This window comes from Cariama cristata, unplaced genomic scaffold, assembly GCF_000690535.1.
Source record: "Cariama cristata isolate BGI_N322 unplaced genomic scaffold, ASM69053v1 scaffold40899, whole genome shotgun sequence".
Classification (NCBI taxonomy): Eukaryota; Metazoa; Chordata; class Aves; order Cariamiformes; family Cariamidae; genus Cariama; species Cariama cristata.
This window is the reverse complement of record NW_009636016.1, coordinates 3,602-28,873: the sequence shown is the minus strand read 5'-3', so window position 1 is coordinate 28,873 and position 25,272 is coordinate 3,602. Positions and strand designations below refer to the sequence as shown.

The 25,272-nt window shown below is 36.2% G+C and overlaps 1 protein-coding gene across 1 annotated transcript in view; it reads right to left on the bottom strand.

The window, feature by feature from the left end:
• The window catches only part of KNDC1 (kinase non-catalytic C-lobe domain (KIND) containing 1), a 59,065-nt gene extending 34,696 nt beyond the window's left edge, over positions 1 to 24,369 (bottom strand). The window contains 5 exon segments of the mRNA XM_009707753.1: positions 176 to 1,197; positions 1,554 to 1,671; positions 3,520 to 3,666; positions 20,793 to 20,851; positions 24,132 to 24,369. Of these exon segments, the coding sequence (XP_009706055.1) occupies positions 176 to 1,197; positions 1,554 to 1,671; positions 3,520 to 3,666; positions 20,793 to 20,851; positions 24,132 to 24,369 (1,584 nt within the window).
• Positions 24,370 to 25,272: the final 903 nt, after the last annotated feature.

The window sequence follows — 25,272 nt, the reverse complement described above, 5'->3', positions numbered from 1 at the left end:
AAAAAAAGATCACCATGTTTCCAATATTAACTCTTAAAGTGTGCAGACTAGCAAAATTCAATTTTCCAGGATGCTAAAGGGGATGAAGGGGGAATAAATCACACAGTATTTAAGTCATTTCATCTCCACATAAGTGACTACAGCAACCATATAATGAAGACTTTATTTTTACTACCTGCTCATTACTTTTGATTTCTGACCCTCTGCCTCCACAAAGATTATCTTCATTATTGTTTGCGCTCATCACACCGTTGCTTAATTCTGGAGACCTAATTAGGTTTGATCCATATCTGTTCCCACTGGGTTTTGTCGTTAACACTGAAGCCACGTTGTTAAAATGTGGTAAAGAATTTTCATTTGACCCTTGAAAAGTTTCAGAAGAATCTTCCAACACCATGTAATTGTCTAGCATTTTTGCTCCAGCAATTGATCGATTTGGGCCTTTTAGCATACCAGCTGTATTTGGCATTTCAGAGGTAGCATCAGAACAGTCTTCTTTGTGATCAGATGAAGCAAAACCTATCTTTTTACCATTAATAAGTGACATATGTTCTTCTAGATTCATGCCAGACACCTGTGTGCATACACATGGAGCTTCTAAATGAAGATCATTAACCTGGTGATTCTTTGGTTCTATTTTTGGTGGACTACTAATAGCAAATGAATTAAGATTTCCCTTTGAAAAAGCAACCTCATTATTATTGTCTAGAGGTAGTGACTCTTGTGTTAGCAAGTGATGTTTCCTAGCTAGTGGTCCACTGTTGGTTATAGAAGTAAAAAAGTTATTTGTATCTCCAGGTTCAAGTGGTAGCTTTGGAAAGGTTTTAATTTTTCTCAAAGAACCTTTCTTAAAAATGCCATCTCTCTCCAGGTCAATAACACATGATTTTATATCCAAAGCAACACTAGCAAAACTGTCAGTATACACTGCATGTTTGTCCTCTTCTTTGCTCTTTTTAGCTTGAGTTGCAAGTTGAGAATGTTGAGTTTTCTCATTATCCAGATCAATTTGCATTTCCTTTAAACCACTTTCTCTGCCAGTCACCATAGTAACTATAGAAGAGTCCTTATGACAGGTAGCTGTCACATCTTCCACTGTAGACGAATCACCTGCTATGTTGTTTTTCTCATTCGAATACAATTTAGATCCCAAACTTCTCTGACACATTCTTCCCTTCCACATGTTATCACAGACATCTAGGTGCAAAAACAAATGCTTGTATTAAATGTGTATTTAAACCTTCTAATCTTTCCTAGTAAATCTTTATACTGCTTTTTCTGCCACTGCTGTTACGTATCTTCAGTATGTTATGCAAATTAATTATTTCTGGAGAAGTCACTTTTAATCATGAAGGACACTCTAAGTATATTACGTTCATTAAGAGTTGTATGTCCCCTGCTCCCCACGCTAAATCCACAAATATTTAATAATGACTTTTTGATATCTAGAAAGGAACCTGTAACAGGAAAGTACACAAACATAGTATTTTTAAAATCACCAGATGATATGTCAGGCAATCTAAAGTTCTAGACTAAATACACTTTAATGTTACCTTGAGAAGCACCAAATGATTCAATTGAAAGAACCCTTCTTCCAACAGCAGACAGGTTTCGACAAATATTACTTGATGAAGTAATCTTCAGTTTTTCTTCACACAATGACAAAATGCTCTAGAGAAAATTAGTGTTAAATACTTATTTAATAATGAATACATTTGTGAATTTTTACTAAAGTGAATCATGTTAACTCACACAGCACATCTGAATTTATATGATGCTATATTGGAGGTCTTTCTTGCACTGTTCATTATACTGTATGTTTCTATTATGTGTTTAAATTAATTTCCCATTTTTACTATGGGCTATCATGAAATTATTTAACACAGTTCAAATTCTAGCCTACAGTTAGAACACTAAGAAAATAAAAAATTAATAATCTTAAATGTTATCCTTTATGAATAACATACTGAAAACATAAAAAGCTAGTGTGGTTATTTTTTAAACAGCCAGTGATTCACTTGAATTGAGTGACATAGGCAGGTTGATGAATGTTTTTATTACCAAATTAGATTAAAAATAAATCCTGAATCTTTTAAAAACCACAAAATACAAATATCTAGAAAGCACTATTCCCAATTAGAGAAAGCAATCATTATCAGATCACAAGAAGAAACAGTATTAGATATCTCTAATCTGTAGCCTGAGCATCATTTGATGGCATTAGCCCTGGTCTCACACACAACTAACTACAGACATTCACACATTTAAAAACCTGTCACTTTGGGTAGGAAGTCGAAGAGAGCTACCTTTCCAAATGCAATCCACTGTTCCCTCAGTAACTGTTCCTAGATAAACACTGATGAGACCTCACACGGCTCTAAGGACCTGCTCTTACTTCCCCATTAACCTGCTCAACTGCTCTGCTGTTGTGAGTGGAAGGAAGAAACTGGTTCCGTTGGTTCCTATATCAGATCGAGGAAGCACAAAAAAAAGTGAGACAGGTATCCAGCTGTGCTTGAGTCTAATGAAATGCCTAAAAAAGCCTACGGGTTTCCCCTCCATATAGCTCCCACCACTCCTTTCCACCCAAGAAAGGGCCCAGTGGAAAAGGAATGGAAAAGAGAACACAGTCACAAACCAACCTTCATATATTATTCATATATATTAGTTTTCAGGGACTACAGACCAATTGGAGATTAAAGGGACTACTATACAATCCCTTTCCTGACTATGCTTAAAAGTAAATGAATAGAAATACAGGATTTGATGAAGCAGGCTCTACATCAGGCATGGTCTCCTGCCTGGGCAGTCATCAGCCAGGGAGACAATATTATTTGCTTTATAAAAGTGAATCTATCAAATAACACTGTATTAGGTAACCAACATTTAGAATGTAAATTCTTTCAAAACTTCATCTTGAAAAATCCCATATATCTTAAAATTATTTCTAAAAACTAAATTTAGAATAAGAGGATAAGTGGAATAAGATACAAAAACAATTAACATATCTAATCAAATACTACTAAACATGTATATATTTACAAAAAACCCCTTGTTAGTAGTAATGATTTGAACAACGCTGCTTTGAACATGCCAAGGAACAGAGGCTTCCTGGGGTGTGGCTCCTTCCACCCCCTTCTTAAATGCAATCCAAACATCATTTGAGGTACCATACAAATTTCACAGCACAATGCCTGTGCTCTAACTTCTAATGACTCTCTCTCGTAAACTAAGTATAAAATGGGAAGAAACAGTTAATAAGAAAATTTAGATCCACAAGGGTATTCACCCAACCTTCTTAAAAATCGAATCACCATAAAACATCTACATCTGCTTTTCAGGTTGTATCTCCATTAGAGCAGGAAGAAAGAAGAATTTCTTCTTAGTCTGGGAAAATCTCAGCTTTCTGGCAAAATCTGAGCATATTAAATATAAAGACCATCTCTCTATCAATGAGCACACATACAGAAATATTTTTGTCAGTTTTTTAAAACAGAAGATTATGAAGGGCTGTTTTACCTCAATATCTGGCCTATTTTCAGGATTCTCTTCTTGCATTTGTTCCAGTAGAGTATGCAGATCTTGCCCAAATTCTGATTCTGTCTCAGGTTCTACTATATATTCTATTGCTGCTTTCAACGTTGCACCCAAAGAATAGATGTGTGCCTGCATGAAGTTTAAAAAAAGGCATTAAGTATGCTACCAATTCTCTCTCTCTTGCCAAAAAACCTCTGAGATCACAAGCAATATGGTTTACATTGTTTTAATTTTTAACTTACAAGGTAACAGTTCACTGGAAAGGTGGTTTAATTTAAACAGGAGGAACAAAATGGCCTTCAGTCTTGCTTTGGGGGATATGCTTCTTGCAAACAAAAAGAAATAACCCTGTGGAGTCCAGCTAGAACCCTTTTTCTTCTTCACCAATAATCACTATTACAATTGTTCATCAGCTACAGTTAAATATAAAACTCAGCCCCCTGTGTGTGTAAGTAATATTTATGTTAGAAGCATGCTGGGAGATTGAGGTGGTATTCCTCTTAAAGAAAAAAAATAAAATTTAGTTTCACAAAAAACTTCACATATAGCAGTATTTTATAAGTGTTATCAAGCATAAAGAAAGCAAGCACAAACAATACAGTATAATATCACTTGTCTCTGAAGACACTTTTGAAAGAATCTTAATACTCCACCTTTGTGACCTCTGCTTCTCTTAAAGCCTATAGCCTTGTGATAAGCTCCAATAAAAATGGAGGGGAGCCAACAACTTTCATAAATCTAGTGCTAATGCATTAGATTTGCCATACAACACAGCTATCTCTTAATTTGAGAAGTCTTCTGCTGCTTAAAAAAAAAAAAAAAAAAACACTTTTTCAGATTTGCTTTAGTAGTAATGGTAATTTATCCATGATGGCCTATATTTTATTTTCATGCTCTATTCAGAGAACACAATTCAGGAAAATTTATAATCAAGATTATAAGTGCAAGTTTGTGTAAACATTTAAATGGCGATGCAGTACAGCCAGGAATTGAAGTGTACTGAACACTGCCCTCTCAGGTTTACAAACACATACATAAATAAAAGAATGACAGATCTGTATATTAAATCTGGTTATACTAATGCATTTATTATATGTTTTACTATTTTTCATCCTAGAAAGAAGGCTGACTTTAGGGTCAAAAGTAATTTCTTCCCTCTGCCCTCCTCAATTTTCTCAGGTGCATTATTTTTTCTAAATTGTATGAAGGGGAGGTGACTTGTTCTGCAGGTATGCATACACATTTACTTTCTAGTGAGGCAGGGCACCTCCATGAAGAGGAGTACAATGTTACCTCATTGAGAAGCGCTGTGTGTGTGAGCACGTAGCTTGGACAGTTCCACTTCTCCCCCCCCCTCCATGTCCCCCTCAAACCAAGAAAGCATAAACTAGTGCTGACTGCTGGATCTAAAGCCTTGATGTACCCTTGGGACTTATCAAGACTATGGCAAAGGTCAGAAAAACAAACCATATGTCATCTGATCTAAAAAGAAAGATAAAAAGATTTTTTGCAAAGCAGTAATTTCAGTCTCAGGTTCCTCACTATTACACAACTTCACCATTAAGCAGAAGAGATAACTGAAGACTTTTGTTTTCCTTTTGAGAATTTCAGAGGAACTCAGACAGGAATTGTTATAATGTATATTTTGATTTAGCAGAAGAATGAATGCTGTTCATCTATTTCAAGAGTAAGGGTTACTTCCACCCCCCCTCCATATTAAGCTACTATAACCCACTTGGTGGCAGTAGCCCTACTGAACTACACTGTTGACAGACTGTCATGATTTTTTTTTTTGTAAGATAAACCAGAATACACTGGCAAAAGGATACAAAACTATGAAGCCTGAACCCACTAACAAGGTGAAGAGAAGATAGTTATTTCTTCATACTTCCTGAATTTACCACTACCTTCACCCATACTTATTTCAGCTGCAGAAAATGAACTCTACCCTGAACTAATAGAGCTACTCACAAAAGAGGTATAACTCCTATTAATAAATGTTTAGAGGATGATGGTCTTACAGTCCACGCAAGTTAATCTGCTATAAAACTAACTAGGTATAAATTAACACCTTTCTAAGCCTGCCCAAAACTGAAGGCCTGAAAAGGTAACTGCCTGAAAAAAAATAATCTAGATTTATACTTTAGTACATTTCAACCTGGGGAAGAAATTTAGCTGAAATTCCTTCCCTAACATCCAAGAATTTATGAAGATAGTTTTAAGGTTTTTTTCTGCAGACTGTTTCATAAGCTTCTGAACAGTGAAGAGGAAGTGTAGAGTGTAGAACTTCACTTTGATATCAAATACTCTGTTTCAGTGAGCTATGTCATTCTGCATTTCTCAATGGACAGCATGACAGAAAACTGAAAATAAAGTTAAAAGAGATTAAGGAAACAAAGACAAACTCTTAAAAATATAATACAGCTCTATTTAAAGAGCTTTTTGCATAAATGTCATATTGTACTGTGGTAGTTTAATATACCTGATATTAGTACGTTATCCCATGTATTTGATATGATCTGCAACAAGTAACATCACCTCTGTTCCACAAAATGACTATTAAAGAAAGAAATTAATCAGTCCTCTAAGAAGTGGAGGAAAAAATAGTGATGTAGAAGTTATGGATGTACACTACACAGACCAAACAATGTCAGAATACCAGATGAAATAATGCCATATAGTGTGGGGACACCTTTGAATTCAGAAGGTACTTCTGAAGAGAATAACTAATTTCAGCCTCCCTATACCACTCCTAACATCAGGAATGAGTAGAATTGCTTTATCAGGAAAATTTGCTTTTAGACTGTAACATCCACTATACAACTGACACCAAGCTTCACTGATGTTACTTTAAAGATAGTATCTTGCTCACATGCTTTTACAGCGTGTGGCAAAAATGAGTAACACATAACCTTTGTACTCTATCAGCAAATCTTGCATTTCTATTTATTGAGTATAGTGTTCTATTTACAGAAATGCTAAGGTTAACAAAGGCGGCAGCAGCAGCAAAAAAATTTGATCTACTTATTCATTGTTAGGGGGAAAGAAAGAGAGAAAGCGAGCGAGAGAGAGAGAGCAACTAAGACTCGGCCTCTAGAAACAGATAATGTTGTAACACTTGCCATGTCCCTAACAACCCATACCAAGAGACAGGCTGTACCCATGAAGTAAGAATTAAACCCAGTTTACCTCAAACTGTCAACTTACTTGACACATTTCTTCTTCCCTGTTTGGCATTTAGCAAACAGAATACTTCAGAGAAACTCAGTGAACTAGAGTATGGATGGCAAAGACTCTTGTTCCTGCTTCATCTTCTTTTTGTTCAGCTCAAAAGTAGTACTTGACATGTGTCTACAGGCATCACTTTTGAGGTTATTTTATCATTTGGTCATTACCTGTACATTTAAGCCTCTCTAAAAGAAATGTGTGATTCCTCAGCACCTGATTTCATTTACAGAATGTAGTGTCTATTCCAAATACAATGCATAAGAATAAATAAGAGTTTATCTAGTCTTCTCTCGCTAAGAAATTTATAAGAAATAAATTATTTAATATAATACAGAAGAAAGCGTATTTGAATATAATCTCATTCTATACAACTCAAATACCAACTCCAAAAGCAGGACAGAAAGATGAGGAACTTAACTTTGAAGGAACAAAAAACTTTGCCTTTTGATAAATTTTCTTCATCCACATGAGGATGGATGTGGACATCACAGGACATAGGAAAAGGAAGGGCAGAGCAACATATTACCTCATCCCACTTTTTCCAATTAATAATTCTGTTCACAGTAGTGTACAACTCATATCCCCTAGTTTGCCTTTAAAAGCACAAGCGTCTAAGATGAAAGCAGACAGGCTTCCACTCCCTCCATTTTGCTGTCCTGTTTTAAAGAAGTTCACTGCATCTTTTCTTGTACAAGGGAATGGCCAGTCTCATACTGAATAAAGAAGGATTCCCCCCCCCTCCGCTGCCCCCTGAGAAAATTGCTCTGTTGAGATACTTCCTTTCCTCTGACATCCAGGAAAGCTAGTTTTGAAGATGGCCATTTTAATCACCAGAGCTGGTAATTAATTTCTATGTTAAAATATTTATTGGGAATTTCAACATCTTTTTAAACTTGAAACTGTCTTTAATGTAAATCCCCTTTTTACCTTTCCCCCTCCTAGCTCCCCAAACACCATCACCCCCACAAGCAAAAGGGGAAAGAAAATCTAGCTATTTAATCTATTTCCTGAGTTGGCAGTAAACATCATTAATATGTATGGTAATCCAATGTAACCTTAAGCCTCCTGTTTGAACTGGAGCAATGAGAAAATGAGTTTGTGAGCATCCACTAGGTGGGGCGTTCCCCAAGTTTATGCATCAAATCTGCTGCTTCTACTTACCACACTGTTTAAGCTTAGGAAGAAAATTTCACTTTCTGGGGAAGGACAGAAAGATGGCAAACGCAATAAATAAAGCAAACTCATAAGTACAAAATATCTAATGCTCACTAGAAGGGACTGTTCTCAATGAAAACAATCTCACAAGCTAAGGTTTTTAGTATGCTAGAAGGAGTGTAACAAATAAATAGGAAAGGGCAGCAAACAACTTTTCATCTTCTAGAAGACAAGCAAAAATTGGTACTGTATTGGCAGTTAGGAATTTTCTTAAGGATTAAGAGAGGTTTTTTTTCCCTTAGTTTCTGAAAAAAACCCCACCTGTTTTAAATATAGCTAAGGAGACTAGTTTTTGAATTATAGGAACTTTTGCATTACAGGATAATAATAATAGCTGATAAACACAACAAAACAACCTCTTCACAATTCCTAAAGACACTTCTAAGTTAAAGACTAAATGTAACTTGTTACAAAAAATACACGGACTGTGCTGGCAAGACTGCACTACAGTATCAGCTTTAAAAAAGACAGTAGGAAAGGGAGGAAGTCACATTAGGAAACTGGATCTCCAGAACTGGACCTAGAGAGTGCATCTACTCTTAGCCCAAATTTAGCAAACGTAACAGGACTCATAGGTAAAATTATATCGGGAACGTCATAATGGAAATAACATGCCCTTTAAAAATCAAAATGGCAACACAAAGAAAAGATGTTTGAGAAAAGTCACAAGTATGATTTGAGGTTCTAAAAGTCTTCCTTTCAGCAACAGGCTAAGAGAGCTCATGCATTTCAGCGAAAAATTTGAAGGTCATAACCATACAAGTAGCTTCAAATCAAGATAACTTCTACTACTAGAGTAGTTTCCAAGACACAAAGGTACAAAAAAAGACTCAAAAGTAAAAAAAAAAAAAAAAAAAAAAAACCAAACCCCCCCCCCCCAAAAAAAAAAAACCAAAACCAAACAAACAAAAAGCCAGATAAAAATTCAAAAGCTGAAGATACTACATATTTTTAAAAAATTCAGGCTAAGTACTCGAAGCACTTACCAAGGGAGAGGACAGCTTCTGCCATCATGTTAAAATTTTATATCATGAGTGAAATATATTCAAAAAGGCTTCTGACAGTTCCAATCAAAAGTTACTTGCCTTGCTGCATGCCATTTTATGACCATTAACGCTATAGGAAGTGAAATCAAAGAACAGTAATGATCTGCTCTAATTTTAAAATCTGCAAATCAAAAGATCAGGAGAGGAAGTAAAAGCTCCAAGCCTACATACAGAGCGTGACAGAGGCTCTGTTGTATTACTGCTTGGCATAGCTAAAGAACTAAGCTTCTATAGGAACTCATACTTGCAGACAAACAATACAGAAAAAAGCTGACAAAAGAGCTTTTGAATAGTGACTGCACAAGCATTTAGTATATTGCAATTACAAATAATGACCATTTACATTTTGTATTGAAATTTCACCGAGTTCAGAAATGTAGGTCTTCAGCAGAAGTGGAAAAGACAGACCATAATAGAACTAATACTTCCTGTAAAATATTTCCGACTAAATGACAAGCTACGGGAATACTGTAAGACAATTCTTGGTTTTGACATTCATATCTGACCCTTATTTTACCTTGCAGTTTTTTCTTTTTTTATTGAGATTGCTGCATATATATAGATGTCTCCACCCTTTCACAATTCAAAGTATTTAAGGTTCCATAAATGAAAGCTTCAGTGTTGTTATAACACTCAAAGTTTTATAAACAAATCCAAACTAATGCCTGAGAAAATGACTACTGGGAGAAAACATTTAATATTTACTTACGTCTTTTCTCAATGTACTGACTCTAAAATGCACTATTTTTATGCAAAAGCAAGTCAGACAGTAATATTCTTCAGCAACAAAATGAAAGGGAAATAGGCCTATTATTTTTAATACTTTCCTTCATTACAAAGGGACTAAATGCCTTTCTGCATAACCGTAATTACTGGAAGGTCCTGTATTAAATATTAGCTTTTTATTCATTTGGCACTTTGGATGTGTACATAATTAGCCTGCAGAACATGCTAAAAGTGCTAAACCATTGTAGACTATTCACAAAACATATACTCTAGCTTGAATTGCTAGTAAGTGCTAGGAAAACAACATTTTCAACCAAAGCTATACTTGCAGTTTGTCCCTTCTAACTACAGTTGCATCTTAGCTTTGTCTGAAAAAATTATTTCCCAAAAGACTTCTAAAGAAATGGACACAAAAATGCAGTCACAGGTCAAATTTTCTGAAATAACCCACTCACAGCTGAAGTCTGCAGGTATTTCAACTCTCAAATTATCTTACTTTACCTAACAACTAAATGAAAGCTTTCAAGTTTTAGTGTGCTCTTAGGTGAACAATCAGTTTAGATCACAAAACAGAAGCAAAGCTTCACAGATACAATCATCTAAAAAGCAACAGTACAACTTTTTTTTGAACCAAGCAAAATCTAAAGGTACTTGGGAAGAGCTTGTATCGCATACACTATGACTGAATGTTGTCTAGTCCCTACATCTTACTATGTTTTGGTTTCTTGTGACCTCCATTTATATAATTCAGTTTGAACTGAGGAACTCTACCTAGTACGTCACTCTAATCTCACTGTTTTATAGTTGCGGGCTTCTTTTCTGTAATGGTTCATGTAAGTGTTTTATCTCCATGAATTTGTCTAAGCTTTATCCACACACAACCTGTTTGCATCTATGTTTTGCAGCAACAATTTCCACAGCTTACTGCATAACAAATAAGTACTTCCACTTGTTTTACTCCACCTGTGTTCATCTCACTGTTGCCACCTACTTCTTCATTTATGAGGGCCTGGCAAATACTCACTCTATGGCTGCCACCATGGCATACTTCACAGATTTCTAGCAGAGCTTCTCCCTCAGGGCATTCTCTTCCAGGCTAAAGAACATTACTCTAAGTAATTGCTTCTTTTATAAATGCTGTTTCACCATCTGGTCCTGGAAATTTATTTTACTGCTAATTTCATCAATTTGGTCACTATTCTGACACTCTTATTTGAGTCAAGTTTTGATAATTCCCCATAAAGAACAGTTACAATGTAAGAACCTCCTGAAGGTCCTACAAGACAAAAATTGGTTAAAGAAAGTTAAGCAGTTTTTCTGCTATGGCTGTCTTTGAAAAACTCTTTTCTATCTTGTTCATCTGCAATCATTGCAGTCTTTGGGCAGCGTTTCTGTGTTTTGATAGATGTGGCAAAAAAAAAATTGTTAGTTTTTCAGATGTTTGTAAGCTTTTTACATACTTTTTGCCTTCTTCTAATCACCTCCTTAGGCTGCTGTATACATATCTCTTTTCAGTACTTTTTTTTTTGAGGTCTTCTTTGATAGGAGATACATATTTGTTTAAACACAACAACAACCAAACAAAAATCATACAACAGGTTTACAGCAGTCTCCATGCTACCTGCAAACACTTTATTTTAACAGCAATATGTTTTGGCTTTCCCTATGGCTATGTGAAACACAGGTGACTGCTGTCCGTAGACTAAATTGCCAGCATCTATAGCAGTAACTAATTTGAAAAGCAGTATTGTCAATCCAGAGCTACACACAAAGAGAGAAAAAAAAAGTCAGAAAATACAAACTTTTCAACTGGACCTCAATATAGTTTCAAGAAGCTGTTACCTTAACTGTTGCAGTGAAGACTGAGATATATCTTGAGCCACTGGTGGACACCTTTGTAAACATTCATTTCACTTCAAGAAGTCACATGAAGATGAACATACACAGAAGCTTGACCACATTTAAAGTGTGCTAGGTGCATGAAATTACTCATGTGTTTGCAAGGTGAGGACACAAATTAAGAACAGGTTTCTTACACTTCCATCCCATTTTCAGGCTCCTTTAATCACAAAGATCAGCACCCCAACATTGATGAATAGCACACCAATTGACTCCTCTCCTGCAGGAGTACAGAAGTATAATTATGGCAATAAAACTGCTGGAAACCTTAGAGGTTAGATAGTAAAAGTTACACACATTTATCCTTAAAGCTTCTTGAATAATGCTATTTTTTAAAAAACTCCCTTTGATACTGAGTTTCATATGTCACAACTCTCCTTATGATTTATCAGCCATTAACCCCCTTACTTTTAAGTTACCTGCCATAGGTAATTAATTTATCACTTAATTAAACTAACAATTTATTCCCTGTAGGTACAGGAACAAGGAAGCCTAGGAAGCAGTTATATGCATGCTGAGAAGTCTAGCTCTGTCTTCTCTCAACTGTATAAATAAAAGATTTTTTTTTCATTGTATGGCAAATATTATGTTATTTGTAGTTATTAAAGTTACTTGTTTTTAAAAAATAGTATATTCTTTTTATCTTAAACCTAAGCAAAGGTGCCTACTGGTAAAGTCTGTCACTCTTTGAGCCGAGTAATGCATTCCACAATCCTGTATTGGGGGATGCTAATTCCACATGTTGAAGCTAAAAAACTGAAGTGCAAGACTTCCAGTTAAGAACACTATAAGCCAATAAACTTGAATAGCATCTCAGTTCCTTTACCATGCCATGAATCAATGACATCAGGACTCTGATATGTAAAATAATTGGTTGCTGTATCAGTTCACTCTTCTTTGAGGCAACAATCTATGTGGATCTTTATTTTTTTTTTTTTCCCTACAAGGAACATATATAAGCATCTTTGATGAAATGCAAATGTAAAAAGCTGGCCAAACACTTCTGAACTTATCCCACTGCATAGTACCATGTTAAGACCACATTCAAAACACTGATTTTCACAGAACAGCTGCAGGTGACTGAAATAGCAAATGAGTAAGTAGCTCTCATTGTATATATCAAAAACGTGAACAGAAGAGGGTAATCAGGGAGGATTTTGTTTTTTTTTGCGGGAGGAGGGGAAGAGTTGGGGGCTGGTTTTGGCTTGGGTTGTTTTTTTGTTTGATTGTTTCATAGGGGAATGATTTCTGCAGAATTAAACCTTGCTCCTTCTTCCCTATTCAGGCATAGAACTCATGTATAATGTGATAGGACTTGAAGTGTGTAGGTCATAAACAAAAAAAATTTACAAGGAAAGTGTAACAAATTTCATTCATGTGCTTCTTCAAAAACTGATAAGTCAGCATTCCTGAGTAAAAAGGCAACACCTGTTGCCATTACAACTGAGAGAAAGAAGGAGAGGTTTGGCTGGGGTTTTTTTGGTGGGGGGTTTGTTTTGGTTGGATTTTTTTGTTGTTTTTGGTTGGTTGGTTTTTGTTTTGCCTCTTTTTTTTTTTAAATTTTGTGACAGGGCTCAAAAGTTCAAGAATCCCAGAGTACGTATATACTAACAGGTTTATACAAAAGCTGCTCCAATGGTCATCTAAGAAATTCTAAGTCACTTGCAATGCATTTCCCAGGAGAAAAGATCCTTAGCTTCAAAAGCATGCTCTCAGTTGTTCTTTGAAGCTTTTTTGAAATGCTGTAACTAAGTAGAATGATGTGTGAGTGACAACCATTTTGTCATAATCCTGAAGGCTCTCTTGACTAGATCTCAAGCAATTTAATAAGATAATTCTATGATCATCTAATTCACAGTGAAAACTGAACTAATCTCCAAATTCTATCTGGAGATTAGGAAGTCATCCATTCCGCCACCTAATTCTAAGTCAATCAGTTCCTGAACCTTTCAAAAAGAAAGTAGTATTTATAAAATGTTCTCATACACTGGTGAAATGGCTCTATTTTCAGTTCAAGCAAATGGTAAAAATGAAATGTATGTCATCGTTCCAGGGAATATGAAGTCTTCAGATCCAGTCTAGCAATGATCATGGATCTTTTAGTGACTGAATATCCATGTAGAACAGACATAAAAATCAAAAGATTTCTCTTTCATTAATATCAAGTAATGACACGGAGTAATTTCGCTGGAGGTCTTCATGTTGCCTTTATGGGTTCAGGCTTACATTTCAAAAGCATTTTTGAACATTCTAAGGACTAAGTGATGGAAGTAAGCAGAGAGTGCAATAGAAAATTAAGTTCTGCCAGTAACACCAGTATGATGATGGGTCAACCGAAGATATGACTTTGAATGGGTAGCACCAGAAACTGACAGATAATTGTGCCAGAACTAAGGAAGACAACTTCATCTATAGCTGAGAAAGTATCAGTACTAATCAGAAGAGTTTATGTGGAAGAGGCTGGAGATAAACAACTGATCCAAAACGTTTGTGCATCTTTAACATTAAGGAGCCTAGAGTCTTATGACGCTGCCCAAGCATAACAGGAGAAAACAATCTGTCCTTTTTTCCATAGATTTTTTGCATATGATGGGAACAACCTGCAAATTTATCCAACACAGCTCCTCAGGCTTCTAAAAGAGTAAATTTCAACTACCACAAGAAACAACTGTTTTAAGACAGAACACAAAGTCTTCTTTTCACTCCCAATCTTCCCCTCACAAAACCAAAACCCTCAAATAAACCAATTTGAAAAATTCTTTTGTACATCAGAGGATAATCTTCCTCAATTTTAAGGAAAATATATATTTTAGCTTTAATAATGCCTTCTTATAGGAATCTAATAGCCCTATAAGGAAAAAACCTAAAATACTATGTATTTTCATTGAGCAGGTTACCTATACAGTCATTTCTCTTCTGAGAACATTTTTCTGCCTAAGAGACAGACCATTCCTGATAAAAATATGTCAGTCTGAAAAGTTGTTTCAGATTTAGAGGCAAAACTGTAAACATACTGGCAATATGCTCAAAAAACCTGCTAGAAAAGACCATATGACAACTTTGTAAGCTCAACTTCAGAATTAAACAACAAGCTATAGGATTTTCAGGTAATCAAATTACAAGCTTTAAGATATTCTATACATAAAAAAAACTGCTGTAAAAAAAGTCTCATTGGCCTCATATTCTTCCTTTGGTTAGCTCTTTGTGTAAAGCAACTAAAGGGTGATATTCGCTCAGTACTAAGTTCCTGAATGGAACCTCAGTTGGGCTGATGATGTAAAAGCAAGAGCAGGAGGATTCCATTTCCCCTTCTATAACAGTAGAGGCGACAGTTTTAAATACCACTCAGAAGATAGAATGGTTTAGACTACATGAGGAGATAAGTTACCATTTGCTGATGACAAGCCTTGCTGCTGTTAGAATTAGTCTCAAGAGCAGGCTACATGAAACTAAGAGAAACAGAACTCAAAAAAAAGGCACGAGGTGTTTCAAAAGAATTATTTCCCCCATCAGATAAACACAAACCCAAAACTCCCTCTAGGAGAACATGTAAAAAGTTTTCTTTTTTCCTCCTGCACCGAGAGCTAAGAAAGAATAGAACAGTAGAGATAATCTCACAGCATTCAAAGCCAGTGCTTTAAAAGACCAGGGAAGTGGCAAAGGCAAGACTTCCTTTATACCCTCTGCTGTTTTGATTTGGGAGAAAGATGAAGGCTTTCATATTTAGAGATGGACCAACAGCTGAGACCTGAGCACTAGCTCTGTAATGATCAGCTATTGAGAAATATCACAGCACCAAACTGTCAGCTCAGTTTTCTTCAGTAGGACCAACATATATATATACCCTGAACCTTTCTTTCTTTATCTATTCCCTAGAAGAGTAGGTTTCATTTGGCATTTCAGCTCATGCATTTATATGCGTATAAAATATTTGTGTGTATATGGTGTATATCAATCCAACTGCCTTGTCACATTTCATAGGAATAAGCCATATGATCTTAACTATTTAGTTTTTTTTAAAAAAAGTAATACATTTTAGCTTGTCTTTTCATTTGCACTAGTTACATCACTTTGTGTAGAATTCTTTATTTTTAAGGTTGCTGAAACATTTGGACTCTTTTTTTTTATAATACAAATCAACTATAACCCACTGAGAACCACGGGTTGACAGCTGTACATTCTAGCAAAGAGACAGGAAGTATGCACCTTCTTCTGGTTCTGATTCTCTCCCAGGTGAGAGATCAGCATACCACTCCTGCCATGGCAGCAAAAAGCAAGAACAAGTTCTAGATGAGAAAGAGAGAAGTGTGAACTTCACTTTCTTCCCATTCTCTACGCCGTATTTCCCCCCTTCTCTTCAAGGTAGTATTCAACTCTATATTACTTTTTCAGTTCTTTTATTTCTGAAAGATTTTAATCCTGCTGCATACTGAGGTTTCTGAACTACTGCATTTCATCATGTCTAAATAATGGAAGAAGTCATTAAACAGAAGCATTATCCAGTCTGCTTTAGATATAAAAAAAAAGCAGAAGACTGAAAATTCACTGATTTCTGGTACAGACATTCACTAGAACAAGTAAAATTGAATAGCCACATTATTAAAAGATTATAAATGCAAGTTCACACATGGCAGACATTGGTCCTTCATCTCACTGAAAGCTCATGTCTTAGAAATGTGGGGTTCTACATCAATGAACCTCTGTGTCAGACTCAATGGCAGTTTTGTGATGCAGACAAATAGCTATTTGAAACTGGTTTGAGACAGCCAATGTTTTTAACCTGAGGCAAACTTGTATTGTAGTGACAGAAATAAGGCTACTAATGAACTCACCAACATTTAACTATTCCTGTTGGGCCTCCCATTGGTCAAATTTCACAAGTCTAGCACTGTACTGCCCAAGGCAAGAAAATGAAATAGGAATCATTTTCATTAGGAAAAGGTTAAAGCTCTTCCTATTTAAAGGAGGTAATCAGGACTCAATATTAGTTTATACCGAAGATTAATTGTTTGATAAGCCCAGTATATAGTCTAGTAGGCAAATTTTAAAAGAAGCCTCAAATCTGTATTTTTGCATCTCAGTCTCTTAATGTTTCTCTAGAACAGAAAAATTCATATTCTATACTGCTCTTTACAGTAGAACACAAGTAAAACATTACAAAATTAGAGGCTAGTCTTTATACTCCAGATGTTTCTAACTGGCTTCTAGCTCAAGATTCAATGAGAGCAAAAAAGTGGTCAGTAATTGCTATAGTAAATACAGATACACCTTTCAGCTTAGAGGAGAAGCAGGAAGTGAGATCTTTCTATCAATGCAGGCAAGTGTTAGCTTCAGTCATCACAAAACTTTTACTGATCACAGCCACATCACATACCTGCATATGCATTAAGAATAAAAGTGAAAATAAGTGTACTGTATAGAAATTCACATTTTCTTTGGAGTTACAGTATGGACCATAACTCTAAAGTTTCTCTCCTGTTTCCCTCCCACTCTTTGCAGCACCAGTCCTTAACAGTGCAGTTACTAGGGCAGAAAGCTAATAGAAGGCTGTAAGGAGATAGCAAAGTTAGAGGAAAAAAATCAACATGAACAGATACCCAGGAGTTCTCTGTTTTAGTCCAATGCTATCCTAGAGACCAATGGTACCTGCTTGGCTGCCTTTTTTGCCCTTGCACTGTGACAATACTTACACTAAGAAAAGGAGGACATAACTGAACTACTCTATGAAATGCTGCTCCAACTGCTTAGCAACACAGTCGTTTCAACATCTCTTGAGACCCTCAGAAACTGCAATCCTTCCTCCAACCCCACAGGTTTGAACTGTGGCAGCACTAAAGAAGTCACCAGCTCAGCCACACTTCACTGTTGGCACCAAAAGCCCCTTTCACAGCTACTTCCTTCTTAATCTCTTTCTCTCTAAAAAGTCTATTATACATCTGACACGGAAGCTGACAGCTCCCTGAAGGGCTAGTTTTTACCTTCCTACTCCCAACAGTAACTGAAGTTGGTGTTATTATTCCCACTTTACAAATGGAGACCAGGTCAGGAAACAAGTGACAAGTCTAAAACAAACCACGTGAAATCAATTACTTCTCAGTCCTGTGCACTGTCATTTGGACGAAGGTTTAGATCTCTTGCTATTTGAAATTCCAATTACAAACTGAAATTTTTAATAGTGTTGTTTCTGACAACAGGACAGTAATGCATTTCAATTTGTTTCCTGTGTCTGTTACCCTTGTGTGCTTGTGAGTGCAAGCTAAGTTTAGTAACTAATTAGACTGGAGTCACAATTCCATTAGAGGTCTGGATCAGTAATTCACCAAGGAGGAAACAAAACATCTCTTGTTTGAAAAAGTTGAAATAATTGTAGCTTTATTTGAGGAATTAAAAAAAAAGTTTAAAGAGGAAGAAGTCATCCAGTAGCTATACAAACCTCATTGTGTGCTTCCATTTTAGAAGGCATAAAATAGGTCATGCTCAAATCAAGTGAAACCTCTGGCTGACATAAGTATTTTAAATCAGCTGAGCTTTTACACTGGAGTAACAGCTGTAAAAGATAATCCTGAACAAAATTAGTAGTTCCAATACTAATTTTTTTTCTTTATATTGAAGTTGGACCATTTCAATACAAACACTACTTTCCATTGTTCTCAACAAAGCATACTAAGCAGCTGCAAAAACACTCCTTCAATAAAGAACAACTGAGTAAGGTCATTACCAAAGAAGGAGAAAGCAGTAACACACAAGATCTGATGCCCCTGTAAAAAGGGCAGCTTATTGGCGTAGTACAAAGAATCTTTTAACACTGAGAAAGCATAACGGCTCAGGGTTTCCTCAGAGAGATGTATATAAACCAGTGCTATTCTGCTATTGCCTAGCAGGAGGTTACAACTAGGGGTGAGGGGATAGACAGAAGTATCAATATCTTTGAAAAAGAGAAGAAATTGAAGTGTTAGCACCAAGAAGGAAACAGCTAGCTTGGAAAGACTACAATATTATAAAACCCTTGTAACAAATGCATAAGGATTAACCCACTGCAGGTCTTAGAAACTGCAAAAGCAAAAGCAAGCTGAGGTCAGCATGGAATCTCTGGCAGAATTTGATCTGGTACTAAAGTACTTAAAATTCAACCAAACTCTACAAACGGTAAGAGGTAAAGCTTTGAAAGTTCCAGGAATACTCAGAATCCCATAGCTGTCTGACAAAATGCACACAAATCCCAGAGTAAAACAATACACCTCTGCCTCAATGAAGGGAAAAGCTCTAGCTTTTCAGTCTTCTGCATTGTCCTAGCATGGTCAATGAGAAACAGCTGAGGCAACAGGACACTGTTGTAGCACTGCTCTCCCTGCTTTGCAAGGCTCCCCAACTCGCTAGATAAAGAAATAGGAGCAGTGGACAGAAACAACTGCACCCAGCCCTTACCCCACTTCACAACAGACAAGGCGGAGCATGTTGACTTCATTCCACATAAATGTACACCTTCATCTATCTTCATCAACCTTTGCAAAAAAGGTCAAAGGGCCAATGTTCAGAGCCACTCCCAACTCAATCAGCTTTCACTGACTAAGTGTGGTTTATGCTGTCCTTGGTATTGGGATTCACTGGGGCTTAACAAGCTTGTAACTGCTGCCAAAAGAGAAGAGTTAAATAATAAACCTGTACACAGATGAGTTTTGCCCAATAAGGATACAATGGCCTTGTATATCAGACAGAACTAAAATTCTAGGTCACTTAGTATTCACAGAGTCTTCCCTAATCCCCATTTCACCTTGTCCCATCCCCTTGGTCTTCAAACCTCTTTCAGTGTGTCTATTTGCTATATGCATGAGTTCAGCAACTCCTACAGGAGGAAAAAGGGTGGGGGCAAAATACAAGTTTGCCAGAGGAGCAAATAATTCTACAAATCTTCTAAGTGTTTCTATGTCAAGTCTTGGAGGCTTGTTAAAGGGCAAGGGATGGAGTGCACATTTATGTAAAATCTTAAGTCCAGCTTCAGAAGTACAACAACAAAAAATAGTCACCTTTGGGACTTGCTTTCCTCAACCACATCTGAATATAAAGGCTACCACAGTTGCAAAGTTTACATGCAATACTGGTCACCTCCTAACCACTCCCCACCCGCACTGGCCCCCTGACCCCAAAGACAGACTTCCAAAACACCAGCCTGGGGCTCAGGGGAATAGCAAGCACAGAAATCACTAGAGCTCTGCTGGCCTATATAACTACATTAACAAAGCATATTAACAGGGAGAAATGTTGCATCTCTAACCTACAAAGACTGTACTACTCCATATTCTATACTACTACCCTTCCTGCCTTATCATTCTTATCTTACTCATAGTACTACACACTTCCAAAGTTCACTTATCCTTCCCCCCCGCCCCTGAGGAAATAGAGGACTATAGACATGACTATGAAGGCTGTAACTACAAAAAGTAAAAGGAATTTGTACTGAACTATAAAGAAACAGAATTTTTTTTATACACCCCGAATAGAACATGCTGCTAATTAAAGCATTTGAATTATCTAAGAATACATGCCAGAAAAAATACTGTATTAAAAAAAGGTTATTAAGCAAGCAATCACTCCTGCAGCATGCAATGAGATGGTTGACTTGGGAGGCTAATGAATTACAATAAATGATTTAAAACTAATTTAATTTAACAATGTAGAGCATTTGAGCATTGCAAAGCAACAGATAATCATTTGTTTCTTCATTAAATCAAAGATAAAATTGCTGATTACCCTTCCATGAATTATTTTATTGAAGAGGATGGCAAACAAATTTTATATTTAGTCATAAAAGTTCATGGCTAGTCCCCAAACAAGCAAATGTAACCAGTGAAGGATACCAGTGAACATAATATAGACCAGCTGTGGTTTAGGGTAACATGTTGTTCAGTCAAAACAGATTCTCACATTTTAACAGTTAGCCAACAAATGTTCATACAGAAAATTAATACAGAATTTTAAGTTTACTTTTTATTTCCACAAAACATACCTAAACAGCACAATTTACTATTCACGATCTTTAAGTGTGTTAAAATTAGATGATGAGAATGCTGAGCATTTGATACTGCCACAAGTACTACAATGATTAAACTCCCCTCTATTTTACATATAAATTTATGAACTTGCCTCAAAAGTGTTACCGGTGATATCAAATTCTGGTGGAACAAAGGCACCCTCTGGATCATCTTTGAAAGCAAAAGGAAACGTGTCAGATTAGAAATTAGTAGTCTTGCTTGTTTAAAAAACAAACCAGATTGATGATAAAATTCAATGATACACTCATATCTGATATGAAAGAAACTATGTATATAACAGTATTTTGGTTCACTCATATCTGATGTACAAAGGAGTTGTTATCCATGTTTCTAGAACTGTAAGTAAAATAAAATGCTATTTTCAAACTTTCAGCAAGAAGATACCATCCTTTTCCTAGTAAGAAACAAAACAGACAAACCACCTCCAAATAAATATATTAACCATGCCTAACCACTTCTTGCCTTCAGACATTTATGTTTGGACCAAGTTATCACCTAAGCTGCTGTGACTTAGCTGTGGTTTACAGGTTTGATTTGATTAATGGGACATTTCCATTCACTGTTTTCCACTGCAGGCCTGGGTGATAAGGGTTCAAGCAGCAAAAACAACCTGAACAGCTAATTGCTTCTTCATCTACAGGCCAGGTTAGAATCTTGGCCTTTCTGCTTAGTTTGTTTTAATTATGATAAAAGAGTGGAGGAAGCACATTCCCCACCTGCGTGCTGCTTAGCAGGGAACTGAGCTACTGCAGCAGCCACTTCTGAGTGAAGAGGTGGAAGGAAGAAAGGAACATCTTGAGACACCGATGTTGCTGCTGCATCCAAGTATGTATGTAGGATCACACTGTACTGATGTCACACGAACCCAGAAAAGAATACCAGGGGATTAAAAAAAGTGTCCGACTAAAAACCTACTCTTCATGTATCTATTCAACTCATCTAAGTCTATCATTCTGTGAAGCCAATGGATGATTGAGATAATTTACAAGCAGAGAATGTAAGTTTCCTCTCTCAACAGGGAGGGAAAAAAAAAGAACCAAACCACTATGCTTACAGGCATAGCATAGTCGTCACAGCTTTAGCTCTAATAGAACTTTTGTACCTGTATTTTAGAAGTGAAATGCAAAGCTCTTTTGTTGTGAAGATACTAAACTCAGTTATATGGCAGAGAGGACTAGAGAGGACTTTTTTTTTTTTTAACATATTCATATATTGCAGCTACGTGGCATGGCTGACTATCTAGATGCCACTAAGTGATTTACAGTTCCTTACAATGTTCCTAATTCTACTTTCCCACTGAAAAAGAGGGGTATGCAAGTAATTTTGCATCCCCCACACACCACATTTTTTTTTTGGGGGGGGGGGGGAGGCAGAAGGGGAAGTGAACTAATGGACAGAAGATATTTTGTCCCCCCTTCTCCACCCCCAGACTGCTGCTCCTTCTTTTCATCTCCCCACTACCTTTTCCCTTTCTTTCCATAGAACACTTTAAAGGCTGCACAAGCATATAATTTTTATCACTGGTAAAGCCCACCCATCATATTTTTTTACTATGTTTACAATGGAAATTTGTCTGATGTGAAGAGACAAGAAGATATCAGAGCCCTTGGCAGAACATATTGAATGTTTGCCACTTTAGCACCACAGAACCTGCAGGAAGCAGAACTTGCTGTTAAAGCAGAGGCGACAGGCTGTTCATTTTCTCTCACTGGCAAGCAAATCCATAGGTTATAATTTTCTTCTAGAAGAATAAATCCATAGGCAAAAACTATAGAGAAGCAAAAAATGACAACCTCCCCAAGTGCCTATCTAACAACTGTATTTTAACAAAATAGTAACAAGATCTGAGGGAAAGGGGAAGAGAAATAGAATACATACATAACTTTTTGCATTCCTAGGGAAAATGCAACTTTCTTTAAAGAGAACTAACGAAAAGTCTCTTCCTCAGAGACTAACATGACTTCAGGGAACAAAATCCTTGTACATTTGCTTTGCATGGAAATTTGTTATCCCACATTTTAAGCACCTGAATATGGCAAATTCCTGGATCAATTGTTTGCCAGATATTCAATTAGACTGAAACATTTAAGAAGAAATTGATTTTTTTATTTTCCCAGCTGCAAGCAAAGATCTTAGCTGATGGGTATTTTTCATCCACTAGATTTATTCTCTTCAACAAGTCTTTCATAGACCCTTACAAATACAAAGCCAGCTTTTTATTCTTTTTTTTTTAATTTCAAGTTATGACAAGCTCCTTAAAATAAAGGAAGTGGATTCCACATTACCCTATTAACATGGAACTGAAAATTGACCCACACATATTTGAGGAATTTAAGCACAAAACAAATACCACAACAATTATGAAGATATATTTTCATCTTTATTAATTACATTTTATGATGTTACATGCTTATTTGAAGTAGTATCTTCAACTCTAAAGAAGGCAACAAATATTCATTTGTTGCAAAGTTACCTTACCCCATTTTTTCCAAATACTGTGATCTGGATTTTGACTAAAAGAATAATCACTTATTCTGATGTAAATTTAAAAATAAATTAGGTTAAAGACGACATAACAAAAACCTGAACAGTGTGTATATGGACCAGAACGGTTCTTCTAGTTACAGGCTGACATAATTTTAAAAGGACTATAGAATAAGAGCTGGGGCTTTTTTGTTTTGTTTTGTTTTGTAATATACCTAACAGGCTCAAGACAAAGACTCTTGAGATGGGTCATGTGAAAAGGGAACAGCAAAAATAACATGGTTTTTTGTCTGTGCTGAAATCAGGAGTCATTTTTAACTTAAGCATCCCCCCCCCCATTCAGCTGCTACAATACCTGAAGATATTACATGCTACTACATACTGGTTTTAGCACATTAAAATTCATTTCTCAGTCAGTCACCACACTTGCCGAGTCTAAAAATCATGACTTCAAAAAAAAAATAAAATTCTTTATTCAAGAGAGCTTTCCTTTCTAATAGTGCATATGCACTAGAATTGCCCCATTCTCTATGGCCACAATCATCAAGACACACTGAATGTCAGATTTCTCCAGAAATAGAACATATCCATGAAATGAGAAGAACTGAAGAGACCAACAATGTGCTTTACATAGGTAGAAACTTATGCACACAGGTACACAAATACATAACCTACAGTGTTTAAAATGGAAATAAATTACATTTCCCTGGATAAGTCTTAAAATAACTAGAAAGAAACTTCTAAGCAAACTCGTAAAAGCCTTTGTTCATCAATCACAAAAAGCATGTAGTTTCATACAGACCTATACTCACCCATTCTTAAACAAGTTTTTGTTTTCACTTTATTTTAATTACGTCTTACGAATAGAATATAACTCTTTACTACAGTCTCTCACTACGAGTTTCTATAGTTCTAAAACAAATGGCCTGGAAACACAAATACTTACCACTGAGCTGTTCCATGAAGCATACATTGCCATTGGTGTTAAAAGCCAAAGTGTCAGGAGTGATGCAGAGTGTCTGGAAGATTGCAGAATGGGCAATGCTCTTCAGAGAATGGCAACACTCCAGGCAAATTGCCCAAATATCTTGCTCAGTAAGACAGCTATCCCGCAGTGACAAAATATCAGCAAGGGACACATTCTCCTGCCAAGATACAAATTCATAAATTTCCCTGGATTTCATGACACTACTTTGTGTATCATAGATTATATTTGACACAATTGGCTACGAGTAATGTTTCCAGCAAGTTCTCAGACTTTCTAAGACACTGATTAACACCCCAAGAAACACCAAGTGCATGACTTTGCTCTTAACACAAGGAGTCTCTTAAGCACAGTTAACCTGAACAAAGGTATCACAGTATGTTAATATCAAAAAAAGACTCACTATGGGAACTATGTAAGTTACATAAACATTGCATCAAAGTTAGGGAAATACACCAACTGGAGGTAAAAGCAGAGAGACTAAGTTAAGATATTTTGTTTAACCCATGTCTCCCTTGAGGTCTTCCAGGTGCCTTTGGATAAACTACTTAAAAATTCTCTTGACAGCAGTTTTCCCTACCATCTGTGTTCTGGGAAAAAGTAGCCTCTAAATTAGCCTGTCTTAAGAATGATGCTGTTGTGAAGTTCAGTGGTGTAGACCATTTAATAAACACTCAAAAGCCAAACAAGCCATACGAAAAGTGTTATACTTTGGCTTAAAAACAAACACTTTGATTGTCCTAGGCATCCCCATTACACCCAGAGCTCTTAGTGATCAAAATAACTCATGGGCTTTGCTTCTAAGTTACTACCCTAAACTACAAGTTTACTTCCTTTGACCTCATCATCACAGTAAGGCTATGAAGAGTCCAGTTCCAAAAAAATGTGGCTCTAATATGGCTTTTCTGGTCAAGATGTTCAGGAACAATGCTCAGCTCAAAGCAGCTAGCCTTTTTATGTCCATTTTTTAGAATACAATACTAACACATTACTTATAGGTACAGAAGTAAAGTTTTCATGAACTTAAAGGAAAGACAAAACACATAAAAACATCAATTCCACCTGTAAGAAAAAATAAGCTAAGAAAAATGGAAGTAGCTAC